The sequence below is a fragment of the Heterodontus francisci genome, chromosome 13, assembly GCF_036365525.1.
Source record: "Heterodontus francisci isolate sHetFra1 chromosome 13, sHetFra1.hap1, whole genome shotgun sequence".
In the NCBI taxonomy this organism is placed as follows: domain Eukaryota; kingdom Metazoa; phylum Chordata; class Chondrichthyes; order Heterodontiformes; family Heterodontidae; genus Heterodontus; species Heterodontus francisci.
In genome coordinates this window covers 76,157,540-76,175,667 of record NC_090383.1, presented here as the reverse complement: position 1 = coordinate 76,175,667, position 18,128 = coordinate 76,157,540, and the positions used below count along the sequence as shown (strand labels likewise).

Sequence of the window (18,128 nt, the reverse complement as noted above, 5' to 3'; positions counted from 1 at the left end):
TTTAAGTCAATTTTTCTACCTTGGTTCCATATCCCTTAATACCCATGTCTAACAGAACTCTTCGAGAGTTCCAGATTTCCGCTACCCTTTGAGTGAAGAAGTGCTTCCTGACATAACCCCTGAATGGCCAAGCTTTAATTTTAAGGTTATGGCCTTGTCCTGGGCTCCCTCACTATAAGAAATAATTTCTACCTATCCTATCAAACCCTTTAATAATGTTAAACTCTTCAATTAGATCACTCCTTAATCTTCTATACTTGAGGGAATAGAAGCCTAGTCTATGTAACCTTTTCTCCTGATTTAACCCTTTTAGCCTTGCTATCATTCTGGTGAATCTGTGCTGTGGCCTCGCCAAGGTCAATATATTCTTCCTGAGGTGTGGTGCCCAGAACTAAATGCAGTACTCCACATTCAGTCTATCCAGAGCTTCATACAACTGGAGGACAACTTCCATCCCTTTGTATTCCAACCAGAGGTGAAGGTTAACATTCAATTAATTTTTTAAATTATTTTTTGTACCAGTCAACTAATTTTAAATTATTTCTGTACATGAACCCGTAAATCTCTCAGCTTCTCACCAATTAGAAAATACTCTGATCTATTTTTCTTAGGCTCAAAGTGTGCAGCCTCACACTTCCCCACATTTAACTACACTAATCACAATTTTATCCCCTCCACTTAATCAATGTCTTGTTGCAACTTTCTGTTTCCATCTACAATATTTACTCTGTCATCAGCAAACTTGCATACACAACTCTATTCCTTCATCCATGTCATTTATAAAAATATAGTAAAAAGCTAAGGTGCAGTACAGGACACCACTGATCACTTTCTGCCAACTGGAGTACATACCCCTTCTCCACCTCCGAACCAATTCCCTACCCATTTCAAAAGATTGCCTCCAATTCCATGTGCTTCCATTTTTAACAGTCTCTTATATGGAACCTCATCAAATAACTTCTGGAATTCTATATAAATAGCATCCATAGACACTCCCTTTCTACTGCATTAGAAAATTCACCTAGATGTGACACCCTTTACAAATGAGTGATTGCCGTTTCTGATGAGTTCATATTTTATAAGTGCAACAATCATTCTGTCCCTAATAACAGATGAGTAACTTCCACACAACAGACTAGAGATGAATTGGTCGATAACAGTGTGCTTTATTACACTCACCCTCAAATATTGGAATGTCATTGGCAATTTCCAATCAAAGGGGCAACTCCTAAATCAAGAGACTTTTGGAAGATCATGACTAAAGCATCTACAATTTCCTCACCTATTTCTTTCAGTACCATGGGGTTTGCAGATTTGCCAATCTTAAGCATTATTTTCTCTATTACCATCTTTCAAACTTAAAGTCTAGTAAGTTCCTCCCCTTGATTTATTAAGTTTTCCTTTTATCTCTGGTACTTTATCCCATACCTCAACTGTGATGACTGATGCAAAATAATTAATTAGCAAGTATGCTATTTCCTTATTTTCAATTATTATGGCACCTGCATTTGTCTTTAAGGGGCCCACAATAGTCTTAGCCACCCTCTTTCTCTTAACATATTTGTAAAAATCTTTGGTGTTGTCCTCAATATCATGAGTTTTTTTCTTGTATTCGGTTTTTACAGCTCTTATTGCTTTAATGTATTTTTGCGGTTCTTCATAGCAAGAGACAACACTAGGGGCTGAATTTCACGATCCGTCCGGCATCGGGGGTTGTGGCGGGGGGCCCCAAAAAATTCTTCCAGGAGAGGCCTGCCACGATCCCCAATGCCGAGAAGGCCCCGTTGCATTTTACTGGCGGCAGTGAGGCCTCGGTACGGCCTAGCGGGGCCTTCATTTGCCAAATAAAACTAATGCAAATACATGATAATGAATTTACCCAGATCAAGCGGCCGTCCCACACTAATACTCCAGCTAGTGGCTGGAAGTCCGCACCTTCCGATCCCCGTTTGGGGGTTCAAGGAGAGACACTGCTGGGGGGTGAAGAGGAGGAGAGACGAGTGGAGGAGTAAAATTTTCAGGGCAGGATGGGAGGGGGCAGTGGAGAAAAATTTTTCCATTGGATGAGGGGATGGTGGGAGGGGGTTGAAGGGCAAAGGTGACTAAGTTTGGGGAGGAAAGTGCGGCTTGGAAATTAAGTTTTTTTTTGTGGTGGGAAGGAACCAAAAATAAAATGTGGTCATTGGCAGGGGGTGGGGTGGCGGGTAGGAGGGCTTGATTAGTTACAATCATATATAGAACCTAGTAGTTCATCATTGTGTTTAAGTACTTTGTTTATTGGTAACCTGTTCAGTTAGTTTGTGGCAGTTCTAGTGGACTTTCCATTGAGCTTAGTGTTGAGCAAATAATATGCTGTTTTATAACAGAAGTATGCTACATAATGCACAATGTATTGTCAGGGCAATTAATTTATGGTAACTGAATGCATCAAATTGCTTTTTTTGAAAAAATCTGATCAATGATAAGGGGATCAAATTTCACAGTTCTGCTCATTTTCTGTGGAAACTGTAAATAATCAACCTTGTGTCCCATATTTTGCTGATAAAGGCATCACAGTGATGTACATAGTGAATTATTTTTTAAAATTTTCATTTTAAAAATTATTTTTCCTTTACGACTCTTTCCCTCTAATGCAACCTTATCTTCCTTGCCCTCCCTTTTGCCATGATATTTAAAGGGAGAATGCAGGAATACACAGTAGCTGGGGTGGGGGAGAGGCTGGGGCAGTGGAGGTGGGGAAGACTTGGAGCTGCAGAAGTCTTGTCGAATTTGAATTTAATATCAGGGAGGAGCAAGAGGAGTGTTAATATCAAGGTCTTTATTTCTTTCTCTACCTAACATCATTGATCTGCTCTAATTCCTTCTTCTCAATCCTTTAATCTCATTGGTTAAGGTAGACTGCTGGTCCCATCTTTTGCCAAGTTCCCAGATGCCTGTCGCACTGCCCTGCCATTATCAACTTGCACATCCAGCAACTTACTGGCAAATATTTTTGAGCTGCAAGTTCCAGGAACATGTCGAACAGCATGCGAGATGCTCACTCTAGCAAATTCAGAGCCTATCATTTTTAAATCCCTTCATGCTCTTGCTTTCCTCATCTCTGTAATCTCTCCCAGCCCTACAAATCCACCCTCCCAAACTCTTACTCTGGCCTTTTGTGCATTCCTGTTCTCTTCACCCCATCATTAGCAACCATGCCTTTAGTCATCTAGGTCCAACACCGTGCAATTCTCACCCGAAACACCTCTACCTTCCTCTTCTCCTTTAAGAGTCATAAAATCACTCTATTGACCAAGCTTTTGGTCACCACCAGCACCCCCCCCACCATCTTTATCCATTTTTGTATTATGCCTGTGTGAAGCATTAACTCAATCGCAAAAGCAGTTTTGAAGAAAAAAATAAATAATCCCAGTGTTACAATGTGCATTTATACAGTGATTTTAACTTAGAAAAAAGTCCCAATGCATTTCACAGGAGTGTAATCAAATAAAAACTGACACTAAGCCAAAAAAATGGGATGTTAAGAGGGTGACCAGACACTTGAAGTGTCAACAAGTAGGTTTTAAGGAGGGTCTTAAAAGGAAGATGGCGTGGAGAGGCTTAAGGAGGGAATTTCAGCACCTAGGGCCTAGATGGCTGAAAGTTCAGCTGCCAACACTGGAGCAAAGTGCGGTTGGGTGGGGTGGGGGAGGGAGGGAAGCATGTATATAACATCTGAGTGAAATACTTTTGAAATGTAGTCATTGTATTGAGAAGGAAGAACACTGTTCTTAGAGGATAGCTCCCTGCAGATGAATCAAATGTTTTGATTTTCAAAGCAGCCATGTGTTTATTTACTGTTCAGAGTCGCAGTGGAACCCGTATGTGTTCATGCAGCTATACCACAAGAATGCAATATTTTCTCTGGAATTAAATCAAGTGAATGCAAAGTTTACAACAATCGATTAAAAACTTTTAAACCAGTGCTCCCAGATCCACCCATCCCACCCTCATGTTGAGACCCTTGCCCTTCCCACTGTTAATCCAGGAATCCACCAAAACCAAGGTTCCCTCTTTACAAGTACTGCCAAATCACAGGACACTCCACACCATGCTGCCACCTCACCCCACTGCTGTTGTAAAAGTCCAGAACCTGCCTCCCCACTGTTGCAAAGCTAGGAGTATGCTAGGTCCATTATTCTCACCCACCAAATTCTCAACTGGTGAAAAATCAGCAGTGTGGGACTCTTGGCTTTTCATGAAGATGGACAAATTGTCTCAAATTGGGGTCAGGGTGGGAACTGAGGAGTTGTTTTTTTTTTAATAACTTGCATTTATATAGTGGTTTAAGATCCCAGGGTTGTTAACACAGGTCTTTAAAGCGGTTTCCAAGGTGCTTATTCTGTTCCACTGGAAGGAAAATCTGAATGGTACCATGCCAAAGGTGAAAGGACTGAGAAGGGCCAATGGTAAATCTTTAACATTTTCCTTGCTGTAAATTAGGAAGCAGGGCTTGTAGTTGTAGATAATCAACCTTCTCTGGAATCGGCATGGTCATAGGGTTTTAGAAAGGCGCTGAATGAAATTCATGCCAGCTGTGAGCTGGTGACAGTTCTGATGCATTTTATTAGAGAAGTAATGTGCAATTCTTTGAATAGTACGGGGACTCACCTAGACAAACCCTCTTGATATAGTGGTGGGGGGGTGGTGTGCAGGTAGAAAGCTAGCCTGCTCTCCTCTAACCTCAAGTTCATGCACTGGTTAATGTTGGAATCCCAGAAGAACAGACTTCCATCACAAATTCCATCCTCTATGGTCCCCAAATTTCAGAGCTCAGATACTTATCTAATTTGCTATATTTTGCATACCAGGTTAGTGTGCATCCTCAGCTTTTAAAAATGGAAAACAAATAAAGGAATATGTAGAAAATGACAGCCACAGTAACTATCAGGATAATTATTTTTCTATAAAGACTAATCCACTTACTATACATTTATTAGTTAATTAAGAGCACAATGGTGCAGTGGTTAGCACCACAGCCTCACAGCTCCAGGGACCTGGGTTCAATTCTGGATACTGCCTGTGCGGAGTTTGCAAGTTCTCCGTGACCGTGTGGGTTTTCGCCGGGTGCTCTGGTTTCCTCCCACTGCCAAAGACTTGCAGGTGATAGGTAAATTGGCCATTGTAAATTGCCCCTAGTGTAGGTAGGTGGTAGGGAATATGGGATTACTGTAGGGTTAGTATAAATGGGTGGTTCTTGGTTGGCACAGACTCGGTGGGCCGAAGGGCCTGTTTCAGTGCTGTATCTCTAAATAAAATGCTTTAAGAAATGTCATGGTTGGGACTAAAGGGCAACGAGGTGGGGTGTGGGGGCAGGCCATGAGAGAGGAGGCAAAGAAACTCAGTGAAGGCAGGATTGGAAAGGTGATAGGTGAGATCAGGGAGGAGAGATATTCATCAACAGTTGGGAACCTCCAAAGCACGAAAAAGAAGAGGAGGAAAGCTTGTTTTTTTTTTAAACAAAAAACAGGCCTCAGGCAGTTGGTGCTGTGAAGAACAGCAGGCTGAATTTTATAATCTCACCACCAAGAACACGGCGAGCTTAAAAGAAGGTGCTGCACACATGCAACTTGCACGCCACTGAACCCCTGCGATATTTCAAGCAGGTGCTCATTTAAATGGAGGGGATGCCACGACCGCCCCCGATGATGTAGAGGGGGCGGCAGCTCCGTGTTAAAGAAAAGAAAAAGGACAGGCAAGTATTTAAATACAGAATAGTCAAGTAAATAGTGCCCAAATACTTCTCCAGAAAATTGTAATGGCTACAACAGAAAATATGGCTGGTTCTAAGTTTAGGGGCCAACTTGTATGTAGCTTGCACAGGAAGTTTTGGGTTGCTACAAAGCTTAAAGGGAACACCAATTCAGATTACCTTTAAAAGCTTCCTCTATCCAAGTTAAACTGCACTCTCAAACAAAATACATGGCTCCAAAGAAATTTGTTTTAACTTTTTATTTTAAACATTTTAAGAAAGCAAGAGATAATACAGCATGTGTACATTAGGACATAATTACATATAGCTTCCAAGAAGCAAAACACTAGATCTACAGTTGTTATACACAGAGCTAAACACAGTTTAAATGATTCAAATCTAATGTAGACAATAAGGAAACTCTCCCCAACCAAGGTTCTAGGAAAGAACGGTAGTTGAAGCTGCAAACAAAAAAAGGGATAAAAAGATGGATAAAAACTTGGTGCACCCTCCACTTTCAAACAATTATCCAAGCATTATAAGCCATTTTTAAAGAATGTTCTTGGCACAGGTCATGCTTACTGCCCACGGCTTCATGTATTGAGTTACCTGCACAAAATGGCTATATCTGAAGAGGTTTTCCAGTTTTGCTAGTATTTAAGACACAAGCAATTCTCTAAAGAGGGATTTAATCTTCCCTGACGATGCAGTCCCAGTAGCCTGAAAGCAGTTTTGAAGTCTGCAGATTATATATCAATTGAAATGTGTTACTCTTCAGCAGAGACATGGACGTCATTAATAGACAGAAACTCAGGTACTTACTGATGGGCAAATTTGCCTTTGGGTCACTGATATACAGCCATCTTTATTAATAAAGTGTGTTTGAATATGCCGTTCTGCTCAAGCATCCAATTTATTGGGCTATTTTTCTAGGATGCAGAGAACTTGTATGTATCTGTAATTAGTGAACTACTAATGAATCTAAATTTTACTCTGCTTATATAAAAAAAAAATCAGGGTCATCTTTTCATAATGCTTAGTTCTTTGATGCTTCTTCAGTAGAGGTGAATGTTGCATCCATTCAAACCACTAAGTCTCTAAGCAATCAATATTTAGATGGATTAAGCAATACAATTTCTTCTTGGAGCTAGATAAGAATAGGATGATTCACATTAAGGCAGCCTCATGGACTGCGCTTCACAAAGCTTCAATCAAAACCCAATGGAAGGCATGGAAGTAACTTGAACATTTTTATATTGGAACTCTAATCCTCAAGTTACTGTAGCTTTGACAGAAAGCTCCTGCAGACACTTGACAGAGGGAAAAAAAAAATCTAAATCCCCCACTCACTACTCCTCCATGTACACATATCCAGGACAGATGAAAAATGACCATTACCTTCTTAAAAAAAACCACAATGACAATATAAACAAACATTCTTTTTTTTTTTAAACTCAGTTTTCCTGAACCATTTGTGATATCCATTTTATGGTTGAGTTTTCAACCTCTATTTAGAGATTAGCAATGACCTTAGCTTAAAAACCAGCGGAGACACCAAATATGCTCTTTATGAGCAAGTCATCGCCTCCTGGTTAGAGCAGCGAAAGGCTGAGACTATGCATTGACCCTCTCAGCTTCAAAGGGTAGCTCACATGTTAAAGGAACTACTGCTGTGCATCATTACTGCAGAGCATAAACAGTGACACAAGAACCACAAAATTATTCAATTTTGCTGAATTTAATCTGTGAATTTAAATAGCTTGCACTATGATTATGCAAATTAAAAAAAATGGGTTCAATAGCAAACAAGCTGAAGAAACTAAGCAATGTGGGATGTTGATGAATGAAATTACCCACCTATATTCAACACAATTCAAAGTATATAGGAATATGACTTGCTCTCCTGACATCATGCACTATTGCACGACAAACAAATTTTGGTCTCCACTGGTGCTGTTCAAACCAGAGCTTACCAGTTGCAATTAGTTATAATGCAGTAAAAAAAAGCAAGCATACTCATACAATTTTTGAAAAAATTGCACTAGAAAATGAATGGAAGTCTTTTTGAAAGGACTACAGGAGTATGAAGCACCAAAATGAACTGGCTAACCAAATGGAAAATATATATTTTCTATAAATGGTTACTAGGATATTTTCTGCCAAAGCCACTATGTGGTTTTGCCAAACACAAACAAAATCCATTTTCAATCAATCATCCAGTATTTCCAGCATGGAGGTGTTACTCACAATACATTGTTACTTCAGACAGACAGGAGCAGAATAAATATTTAAGGATAACAACTCGTACATTTACAAGCACAACACTGAACAGCTTTGATACATAACCGAAAAAAGGCTTATTTACCTCATTTTAATTACCCTCTCCTAGCCAATATACACTACAATGGATACAACACACAGAATTTCTTCCTGTTCAATGATGACCAACTTGAGCAATACATGTAATTTTGCTTTTGAAAATATACTTGTTCCACAAGTCTAAAAAAGCATTTTTATCAGATTTTAGTTTAAGAATAGTCTTGTAATTCTTAATGACAGAATAAATCAGCGTATAAAAAAAAACTGCGTTGGTACATCAAACATGTTAGTTAACTTAAAAGTTCAACATTTAGCCAAAACAGAATTCTCAGTATTCAGATGTATGAGTGTTTACAGGTTTTTAAAATCACTAAGTTGTGAAAAATAAGTTCAACTCAGTATTTCCTGTAGCAGGGATAACACTTTATAGAAGAACTTTGATGGGATTTAGCACTCAAGGATGTCAGTTATTTGCTCCAATTTACAATGTATGATAGAGGTGTTAAAAAGTAGTAAGTTAGCAAATTTTAATACTTCAAAGCCACTGAACAGATCTAAATTATGATCCTCCCATGAACTATTAACTTTAGAGGGTGCTGGTGATTCAAAATACTTTAGGAAACATTCATATTAAATTCAGTTGATTTCATTTAGAATACTGCCATGGTCAACCAAGATAAACCTCCATTAACTGATAGTGAGAAATATTCATTTAAAGAGGAAACCTCATAGCTATGCTTTTGTACCATATACTCTAGCATTTGCTGGATAAAAGATATTGCCTTGCAGAGATTTCTATTTTGCGATGTTTTTTTTAAAAAAAACTTTTAAAGCTATGCTAATGTATTCATCACATGCTGAGTCACAAGATGTTAAGCTTTTACAGTGCACGGCTACAAAAATTCTGTTATGGTAGCAGTCTGGGCATTTCCAGGCTGAGTCCTCCTAGCTAGGCACATAAAAACACATAACCCACTTGGGATATTGTGCATATCACACACATTATACACAATATGCATTACAGCATTTACAGTTGTGTGAAGGTTCAAGATCTTTCCAATGTAAAGACTCAACAAAAGACTCAACTAAACCCCTTGAGCTGGAGAATATATGTGAGGCACCATGACGACAAGAAAACAGTCAAGGGGAAAGACAATTAAAATTTATTACCAAAAAACTCCTCAATGCTAAACCATTTGAACATTCTTCTATTGTTCTATGAAGTGGAGCTGTTTCATGAAGAGCTAATTTTACCACAATGTAAACAATGTACGAGAAGCAAATTGCCCTTTCAGTATATTTTCCTTTCTACACATTTTAGTGCAGGACTCAAAAGTATAATTTTCTGGTCCAGCTGGAGTACTGGAGTAACATCAAAATTTTTAAGAAAACAATGACATGTTCACTTTTGTTTGGGAGGGAGGGTTAAGAAGGAAAGAGAAAGTACCAAGTGTCAGATGGTTCTCCAATAACACAGCTGAGATGAGGAAGTGTGGGTATATTGACACATGGGAGTCAGGAAACTGTAACCACTAATTTGAATCCTACCTTTCTCACTGCAGATCACCCCAGAAAACCAACTACTTGCACTAATTTACTCATTTAAAAAAAAAATTCAATACTGCACTTTGCGATCATTCTAACCTTCCCATTTGTCCAAATAAAAAAAACGAAATATTTGCAAGTAACATACTACAACATAAAACTGGATCAGAACTCCACAACTTGAATGAGATATGTTGGGAATTGTAGACATTAGCAACTGACTGCACATGACAAGTCAACCTTTTCCAAAAACAATTTCTCCAGTTATGGAGAAAACACTGGGATTGTTCTTCTTGGGTTAAGGGGATATTTAGTAGAGATGTTCAAAATTATAATGTACTCTGATTGAGTAAATAAGGAGAAACTGTTTTCACTGGTGGTTGGATTGATAGTAAGAGGACACAGATTTAAGATAATTTGCATAAGAACCAGAGGGGAGAAGTTATGATCTGGAATGCACTGCTTGAAAAGGTGGTGGAAGCATATGCAATATTAACTTTCAGAAAGGGAATTAGATACATACATGAAGAAGAAAAATTAGGGATATGGGGAAGAGTGGATAACTGGACAGCTCTTTCGAAGAGCCAGCACAGGGTCAATGAACTAAATGGCCTCCCTCCTGTGCAAGATTCTATGAATTGAAAACAGCAACAGGGTAACTGCAAATATTAAATTAGAGCATACTATATTCTTATCCGTTAACAGAACAAAAGAATGACAACTGAGCTAACATGCACTAGTCTTAATAAAAACTATTTCCTGAACAGAGGGGGGAAAATCTCAGAACTGACTATACTACATTCAGCAGCAAATTCTATTCAAGTACAAACTTGCCCATGTGGAAAATATCACAGTCATTGAGTGCTTAGTCAATAAAGCTTTTCGTCAGACCAGTGCTCTTGAGCTCAAAGTATAAATGAATCATTCTAACATACAAAATATAATGTAAACAAGTGTTGGCCCTGCCATTCAGTAATCAGTATACCTTTGGATCCTCCCACGCAAAACTTTTCCAATAGTTGGTCCTACTGCGTCAGTCTATCTTGCTGCTCCAGCACACAGCTGTAATAATTATGAATAAAATTCCCCATTACAAGTTCTGGAAACATCTTCAACACACCACAATAAACACACAAACAGGATTGCTACTAGAATTCACTTATTTTTCAGTGCAAACATAAAAACAATACTCAAACGGCAATTCAAATTAAAGCATGTTTAGGACAGGAGTAATTACATTTCTTTACTAGCTTCTCTCAGATTAGCTTCCATTTAAAAAAAATTTCATTAGGTTGCAGCAATGCTGTTTAAGATTTCAGATTAATACAGATTTAAATGTTTGTATTAGCATTTGTTTTTTTTCTTTGCAGAACACAACTGTTAAAATAAGTTGCAAGCTAGACATTTCCATTTGCAGGAAGAGTGCAGCAATTTTCACTTCAAAAAGAAAGTCAACCTATATCTAGATTCACTAGTTACTCTTTGCCAAAGATCTTGCAACGTTTCCCTCAATCAGGATACATATTTTTGAGACAGAATGTGAGCTCAGTCACAAACAGATTTGGATAATGCCTCTGGAGACAGATTTATGGAACTTTCATTACCATATATTGCTCCTTCTGAAAATGGATTAAACATATAGGAACTATGGCCATTAAATTCAAAGGACTTAAATCTACAACTATGGGGGCAATTTCAACCTGTACCAACTGGCAGAAAAATAACACGAATGGATCAGATCAGCTGCCCATTTTACAACGTGCCTGATCCTGCTCTCCACTAACTTCAATACAAAGTATAATCAGATGGGGGTGTAAAAACAAGTGGCTGATCTGATGAAGTCAGTCATCTGCTTTATCATAGTTAACGTTTCGGGTCAGTGACCCTTCTTCGTCACTGACCTGAAACGTTAACTCTGCTTCTCTTTCCACAGATGCTGCCAGACCTGCTGAGTGATTCCAGCATTTCTTGTTTTTATTTCAGATTTCCAGCATCCGCAGTATTTTGCTTTTATTATCTGCTTTATCATAATAGTTGGGAGTGCTCATTTGAATCTCTTTTAATAAAGCCAGCTACATCTCCAAAACAGGTGTACAAGGTATTTCTAAAGGAGAACTAACTTGTCTGTAATCTTTTTTAGGTAGTATCACTACAGATGCTGAAACTCTGAAATAAAAACAAGGTGCTGGAAATACATTTCAGGTCAGTGACCTTTCATCAGAACAGATACGTATACACGTATATAACCAATATGACTTAGAACACTAGCCCTGGCATAGCAGAGTACTGTTAAATCAGCATGCGATCAAACTGATACTGTTCTAGGAGCATTAATGTTGTATACTTACCTTGCACTTCTCTTGGATGATTGCCACTGTGCATGCACCTGCAGCAATGGTACTCGAAAGATAAGAAAGCAACCAAGGTGTAGTCAACAATGCTTAGCAGACAAGAATATTTACCTACCAAATCTAATTGGTCATGTAACTAGGCAATTAAAGCTGCTGTACTGATTCAAACCACACAGAATAGATTTTAGAGTAGTGTTAGCTTCAGTGTAACGGAGAATTTAATAATGAATCCACGTAAGAGGTGGCCATCAGCTAATGGAGGGCTCTCTCTTGCTGACATATTAAACAGTTGAGGACCATGGATGCAAGTGCATTTTTAGAATCTAATTCACAAGGTGGTTTATCCTAGTGAGCACCACTCATATCTCAATTATTAGGAATATTAATAGAGAAATCTTTTTGAGTAACCATGAAAATCCTGGTGATAGCACCTTTGGAAATGATGTGGTCAAAACAGAAAGTAAAAAAAGGGCAATATTTATACATCTTAGAGACTCTCCTCTTCAAGGCTTAATGCAGGAATAGGCCATTTGGCCTTCGGGCCTACGCCACTATTCAATAAGACCATGGCTGATTTATCTAAACTCCACCTTCCTGCACTATCCTCATATCCCTCAACTCCCTCAGTACTCAAAAGCCTATTAATCTCTTGAATATACTCAACATAGGTAGAGAATTCCAAAGATTCTTAACCCCTCGAGTGAAGGCACTGCTTCTTGCCCGAGTCCGAAATGGCCGACTCCTTATTCCAAGACTGTGACACCCCAGTTCCAAACTCCCTCGTTAACCCCCAAACCCAATAAGCATTTTATATGTTTCAATTAGATCACCTCTCATACTTCTAAATTCTAGGGAATAAAGGCCTATTCCAATCAATCTCTTCACAGAAGACAATTCCCAGTGTGGTCAGTGCAATAATGTAGATCACTTGGAACATCAGTCTGATTCAAATTAGCTAATCTCAGCCAGGATACCAGTGGACCAGAAGAAGAAAAACAGGGCTCCAATTCCCCAACGATTAATTATTTAGCAACCTCACTGGAACTATATGGGTTCAACAGTGATGCTCCCGGTGATAAAATAACACATTAATCTCCTTTGATGGCACAGCTAGTTAAGGCAGTGAACAGATGGCAACCAATAAAGCCCAGGTTTGATTTCTGATATGTACTTGGTTGGCTCTCAGCCAGGGTAGTGTTGCCAGCACTACAGACCCTCGATTTAAACAGGGGATCCTTAATCACTATTCAGCAATCCCTATGAGTGCGGAGAACATGAGACACAGCTGTGATGTGCCCCATGGTAAATTAACCAGATAAGCTCACGGTTTATATTCACAGATGAACAATGGCCACTTGGGCAAATAGTGAAAGGTAGTTAGCACACCCCTATAAAGAGAGAAAATCAGATAAAAAGGAAATTCAGAAATGTTCATTATCCATGGTCATAACTGAAGACTGAACAGTTCACCAAGGTACACTATCACAAAATAGTGTGCGTCTGAGAGAAGGGGGCAAAAACTTTGTAACTTTTTAAAATATCCTTCACGGGATGTGGGCATTGCTGACAAGGCCAGCATTTAGTGCCCTTCCCTAACTACCCCAGACACAACTGAGTGGTTTTCAACGCTATTTCAAAGGGCAGTTAAGAATCAACCTCATTGTTGTGGATCTGGAGTCACATACAGGCCAGATTGGCAGCTTTCCTTCCCTAAAGGAAGAGAACAGAATGGAATTTTATGACACTGCAACAGCTCATGGTCTAATTCTAGCTTTATATTCCAGATTTAACAGAATAATTGAGCCCCTCGACATCAGGGGTCGTGGCAGGGGGCCATACAATTCTGCCAGGAGAGACCAGCCTCGACCCCCGACTTTGAGAAGGCCTCGCTGCATTTTTTCCGGCGGTGGCAGAACCTCAGTAAGGCCACCCCGCCGCTTGGCGGTGGGGCCTTCATTAAAATATGAAAATTAGAAACATTAACATGCAAATGAATTTACCTGCTGTCAGCCGACCCATGCTGATTTTACCGCCACCAATCGCAACTCGCACGCCTTCGGAACTCGGAATTCTGAGGCGAGAAACTGGCAGGGAGGGTGGAGGACTAAAATCATCAAGGCGCCGGGGTGGGGGGGCGGGGGACATTTTTTATTGGCTGTGGGGATGGTGGGAGGAGGTTGAAGGGCAAAAGTGATGAGTTTGGGGGAGAAAGTACAGGGTGGGAATAAAATTAATGTCGGTCAGACTGGCATATAAAACAACCATTGGGAACTTGGGAAAGGGCCTCCTGCTTTTGCTTCTCAATTAAAATTTTTTTAAAAGTCACTCTCCTTTAAAGATGCAAATCTCACGAAGGGCTTAAATCCCTTTAAAAAGGGTGCCGCAACTGCACGGTAGCGCCAGACACCGTTGCCGTGGACACGGCAGCTGCCCCCTCGACATCATTGGGATGGCCGCCCCGCCCCTCCATTTAAATGAGGCCCAGGCGTGTAATATCACGAGGGCTCGGTGGCAGCACCTCTGTGTCGGAAGGCTGCCAACTTCACAGCGAGCCGCCACGGAGCACTGGTAAAATTCAGCCCCTGAACTTTGCATTTGTCTCATGGTGAAATTTTGGAGAGAAATGAGCCGCATGCTTAAAGACTCTAAGGTCAAATACTCCCTGGTCAGTTTTGGCACAGCCAGAATAAAAGCTGTCTCATGTCCGCCTCAATCCTAATCACACAAGAATATCTATCAGATTTTTTTTTCTTCACTTCCTACCACAACCAACCTGATTTCAAATTTATGCCAAGTAATTTTGCCTTGTGGGGCCTAATATAAGCACTGGGTTAAGACAACTCAAACCTATTCTACATGGGACCCTTACAGCCACCAGAGTCAGGAGACTTTTACTCCATCAGTCTAGGCTAGATTGGAATCTGGGCCCCAGAGGTGAAAGGATGGTGTGCTAATGTACACCAGCTATTCCATGCGAGTTACAGAAATGATACTTAATAGACAATTTACTTCACAGCAATGCCATCGGCATAAAAGACACGACAATTGGTTATTTTTCCCCCCAAGTGTAGGATTCCTTCCATACCCGGTCTGCTCTCAAACACTAAAACATTATGGAAACACCCTGGCACACATAGATGCCATCACCACCTGCACCAGAGTATTCTGAATTGCAGACATGCCACCACAATTCTCTACACAATGAATTCCTGATTTCAGCCAAGCTATCTGGGGAAGAGAGAGGGTGAAAATAACCACAACAAATCACTGTATGCAAAATAAAAATTTCATTGTGTAATAAAATCACTTAGAAGACAATGATACAATTATATACAGATATATGAAACTTGTATCAAAATAGCTACAGAAATGTGCACTTCCACAGTGACTGGTTCCTAAGTTGACACCTGGAAGTGACAAAAGAATTATGGGTTTTTGCGAAAAAGCAGAATTGACTGCAGCTGTGCAGATGTGTTAAGGTCAACACTGAAGTGAGGAGAGAGAAGGAAAATTAAAAAAAACCTTTGGTTCTACATTGTCAATATATACAGTACTATCCAGCTTTTAGGGACTAATGACTTGCATGAGTTTGATCATTTGGACCTTACAGTTCTTCGAATTTAATGCATCTCCATAGTTGAGAACTGTTACATCATTAATATTAAAGGCACATTTACTTTGATGAACAGATTTGTTCCCCCACCCCTTGAGGGTTTACAGTACATAAACTGCACTGGACAAACCATACATTTTCACTCTCTAGCTTCATGTGAAAATCAAGATAGGATATCCAAATCTTAAACCTACTGTATTCATTCTGTCAATTTAAAAGATTTAAGGGCAAATTATGTTATGTGAATATTTTCTGTCCACTAACATTTTTACATACATACTAGATATCTGCAGAATTTCATTACAGAATTGCAACTCAGTGCATATACACAAAACCTATCAAATCTGTGCAAGCTATTTACTTTTTTTTTATTCATTCACGGGATGTGGGTGTCGCTGGCCACGCCAGCATTTATTGCCCATCCCTAATTGCCCTTGAGAAGGTGGTGGTGAGCTGCCTTCTCAAGGGCAATTAGGGATGGGCAATAAATGCTGGCGTGGCCAGCGACACCCACATCCCGTGAATGAATAAAAAAAAAGTAAATGGCTTGCACAGATTTGATAGGTTTTGTGTATATGCACTGAGTTGCAATTCTGTAATGAAATGCTGCAGATATCTAGTATGTATGTAAAAATGTTAGTGGACAGAAAATATTCACATAACATAATTTGCCCTTAAATCTTTTAAATTGACAGAATGAATACAGTAGGTTTAAGATTTGGATATCCTATCTTGACTAAGCATATTAGTTTTGACTATTTAACAAGATCAAATGCATTGCCACTGAAATTGCTTTTAGATGTTACAAACTGTGCAAGAGCTATTTATACACAAGTTATTAAAAAAATTAAATTTTTCATTGAATGTTAAGAAGGCTACAGCTTACTTTTTCTCACTTTACAGAACACTGTTCTTGAAATTCATCCAACATGCCCAAGAGCAATAACAAAATCAAAGCCTTTTTTTTAAAAAAAAAAGAGATTCCTTCCTTCCCTTCCAGAATAATGTTGAAAATTCAGTGCCCATGCATCTGGATTACTGAAAATATTAAAAAGTGACACTCAACAAAAGATGGTACGCAAGAATGAAAATGGTATTCAAAATTAGCAGGCTTTTATACATTTTTACACTAAATGGAAATTTGAACCAGTTTAAATCTCTTGTACAAATAATATTTGCAGAAACCAAATCAAACTTTCCTTTTTTTGTAAAAATACCCAGCTCACTGGGATACAACGTAATGCTCTTGAAACCTGTTAAAATGAATCGATCAAGAACTAAATAAATATTGGTCATGGTTAATAAATTCTCACAGTTTTCTAACCATTGCGCCTTTAGCAGCTGTTCATATTTTTTCAATGCCTTGTACTAGATGTGCGTTGTACCACTGCTATCCATTCTCCCATATTAATTAGATTGTGGTTTCTTCTGCTGTCTGGAGTTCATTTTGTGAAGTGGAAACTTTTTCTAGTGAATCACGAGCAGCAAGCTGGGTGGGGAATAAAAAATACCACATAACTGGCGCAGAGTTTCCACTGGTAGAGTTTTTATTTTAAAAATTCATAACTTCCTTTTCTACTGCCCTGGCAAATTCTTTAGTAAATAGGTGGTAATATTTCAATGCTGAATTATCCTAATGATACATTTTAAAATCTTTCAGCAAAATGTTTTGCATTCCTAGTTAGCCAGCTGTATACATGATCACCATCTTATTCTGGCTCTATATACTAACACCATCATTCTTGGGCAGAATGGAGCTGATCACTGCAGTAAGTGGCCAGGATTGGTTTTACTCACGTCATTTGTTTGTAACAATGCTCCACTCACTGCATTTTGCTGGATAAATAACCCATATTTTATCTGGAGACATTGCTGTAGTTTTGGCCAAGAGTTCTATTTGTTGCAGTTCATGGAGATGACCAAGATGTTTCCTGTAGTGCATGGAGCAAACAGATTTTGTTTGCTGGGTGTTCTGCTGTAATTTCCACACAGCCTACAACTCACTGAGTGACAGTAGTGTAATAGACACTCTGGTCTTATTCTATGTGCAATCTTATTTGTTTTGACCCAAGGAGAAAGACAGAGTTTAAAAAAAATTCATTCATGCAATGTGAGCATCACTGGCAAGGCCAGCACTTACTGCCCGTCCCCAGTTGCCCACAAGATGGTAGTGAGCTGCCTTCTGGAGTCTACACTGCAGTCCAGGTGGTGTAGGCACACCCACAGCATAGTTAGGGAGCGAGTTCCAGGATTATGACCCAGTGACAGTGAAGGAGTGGTGATATATTTCCAAGTCAGGATGGTGTAAGACATTGAGGGGAATTTGCAGGTGGTGATGTTCTCAGTATACTTCTCAGTAAAATATGCCCAAATTTCAATAGCTGCATGCATATTAGATCACATAAAGAGAGGGACTTTGACAACACAAAATACGAGTAATCACCTCTAGTTTTTTGGGGAAAACGGTATTACTATCATCCAATAATTCCATGAAGGGTTCTGTACTATCACTACATATATAGATACAAGCAGCATCAAACCGAAATCTAGTTTTTCATTTGAAGACAAG

At 39.2% G+C, this 18,128-nt stretch overlaps 1 protein-coding gene across 5 annotated transcripts in view; it reads right to left on the bottom strand.

The window, feature by feature from the left end:
- Positions 1-5,976: 5,976 nt before the first annotated feature.
- The window catches only part of flvcr1 (FLVCR choline and heme transporter 1), a 62,070-nt gene continuing 49,918 nt past the window's right edge, over positions 5,977-18,128 (bottom strand). The window contains exons 10-11 of one of the 5 annotated variants that reach the window (XR_010976216.1): positions 16,884-17,048; positions 6,100-10,657 (exon numbers count right to left, since the gene is read on the bottom strand). Coding sequence is in view for 3 of the 5 variants with exons in the window: in XM_068045003.1 (XP_067901104.1) it covers positions 5,983-6,192 (210 nt within the window). In the remaining 2 variants the exon portion in view is untranslated. Of the gene's footprint in view, positions 10,658-16,241; positions 17,049-18,128 lie in introns of those variants that run through there. The other 4 variants (XR_010976217.1, XM_068045003.1, XM_068045005.1 and 1 more) reach the window with 4 other exon arrangements.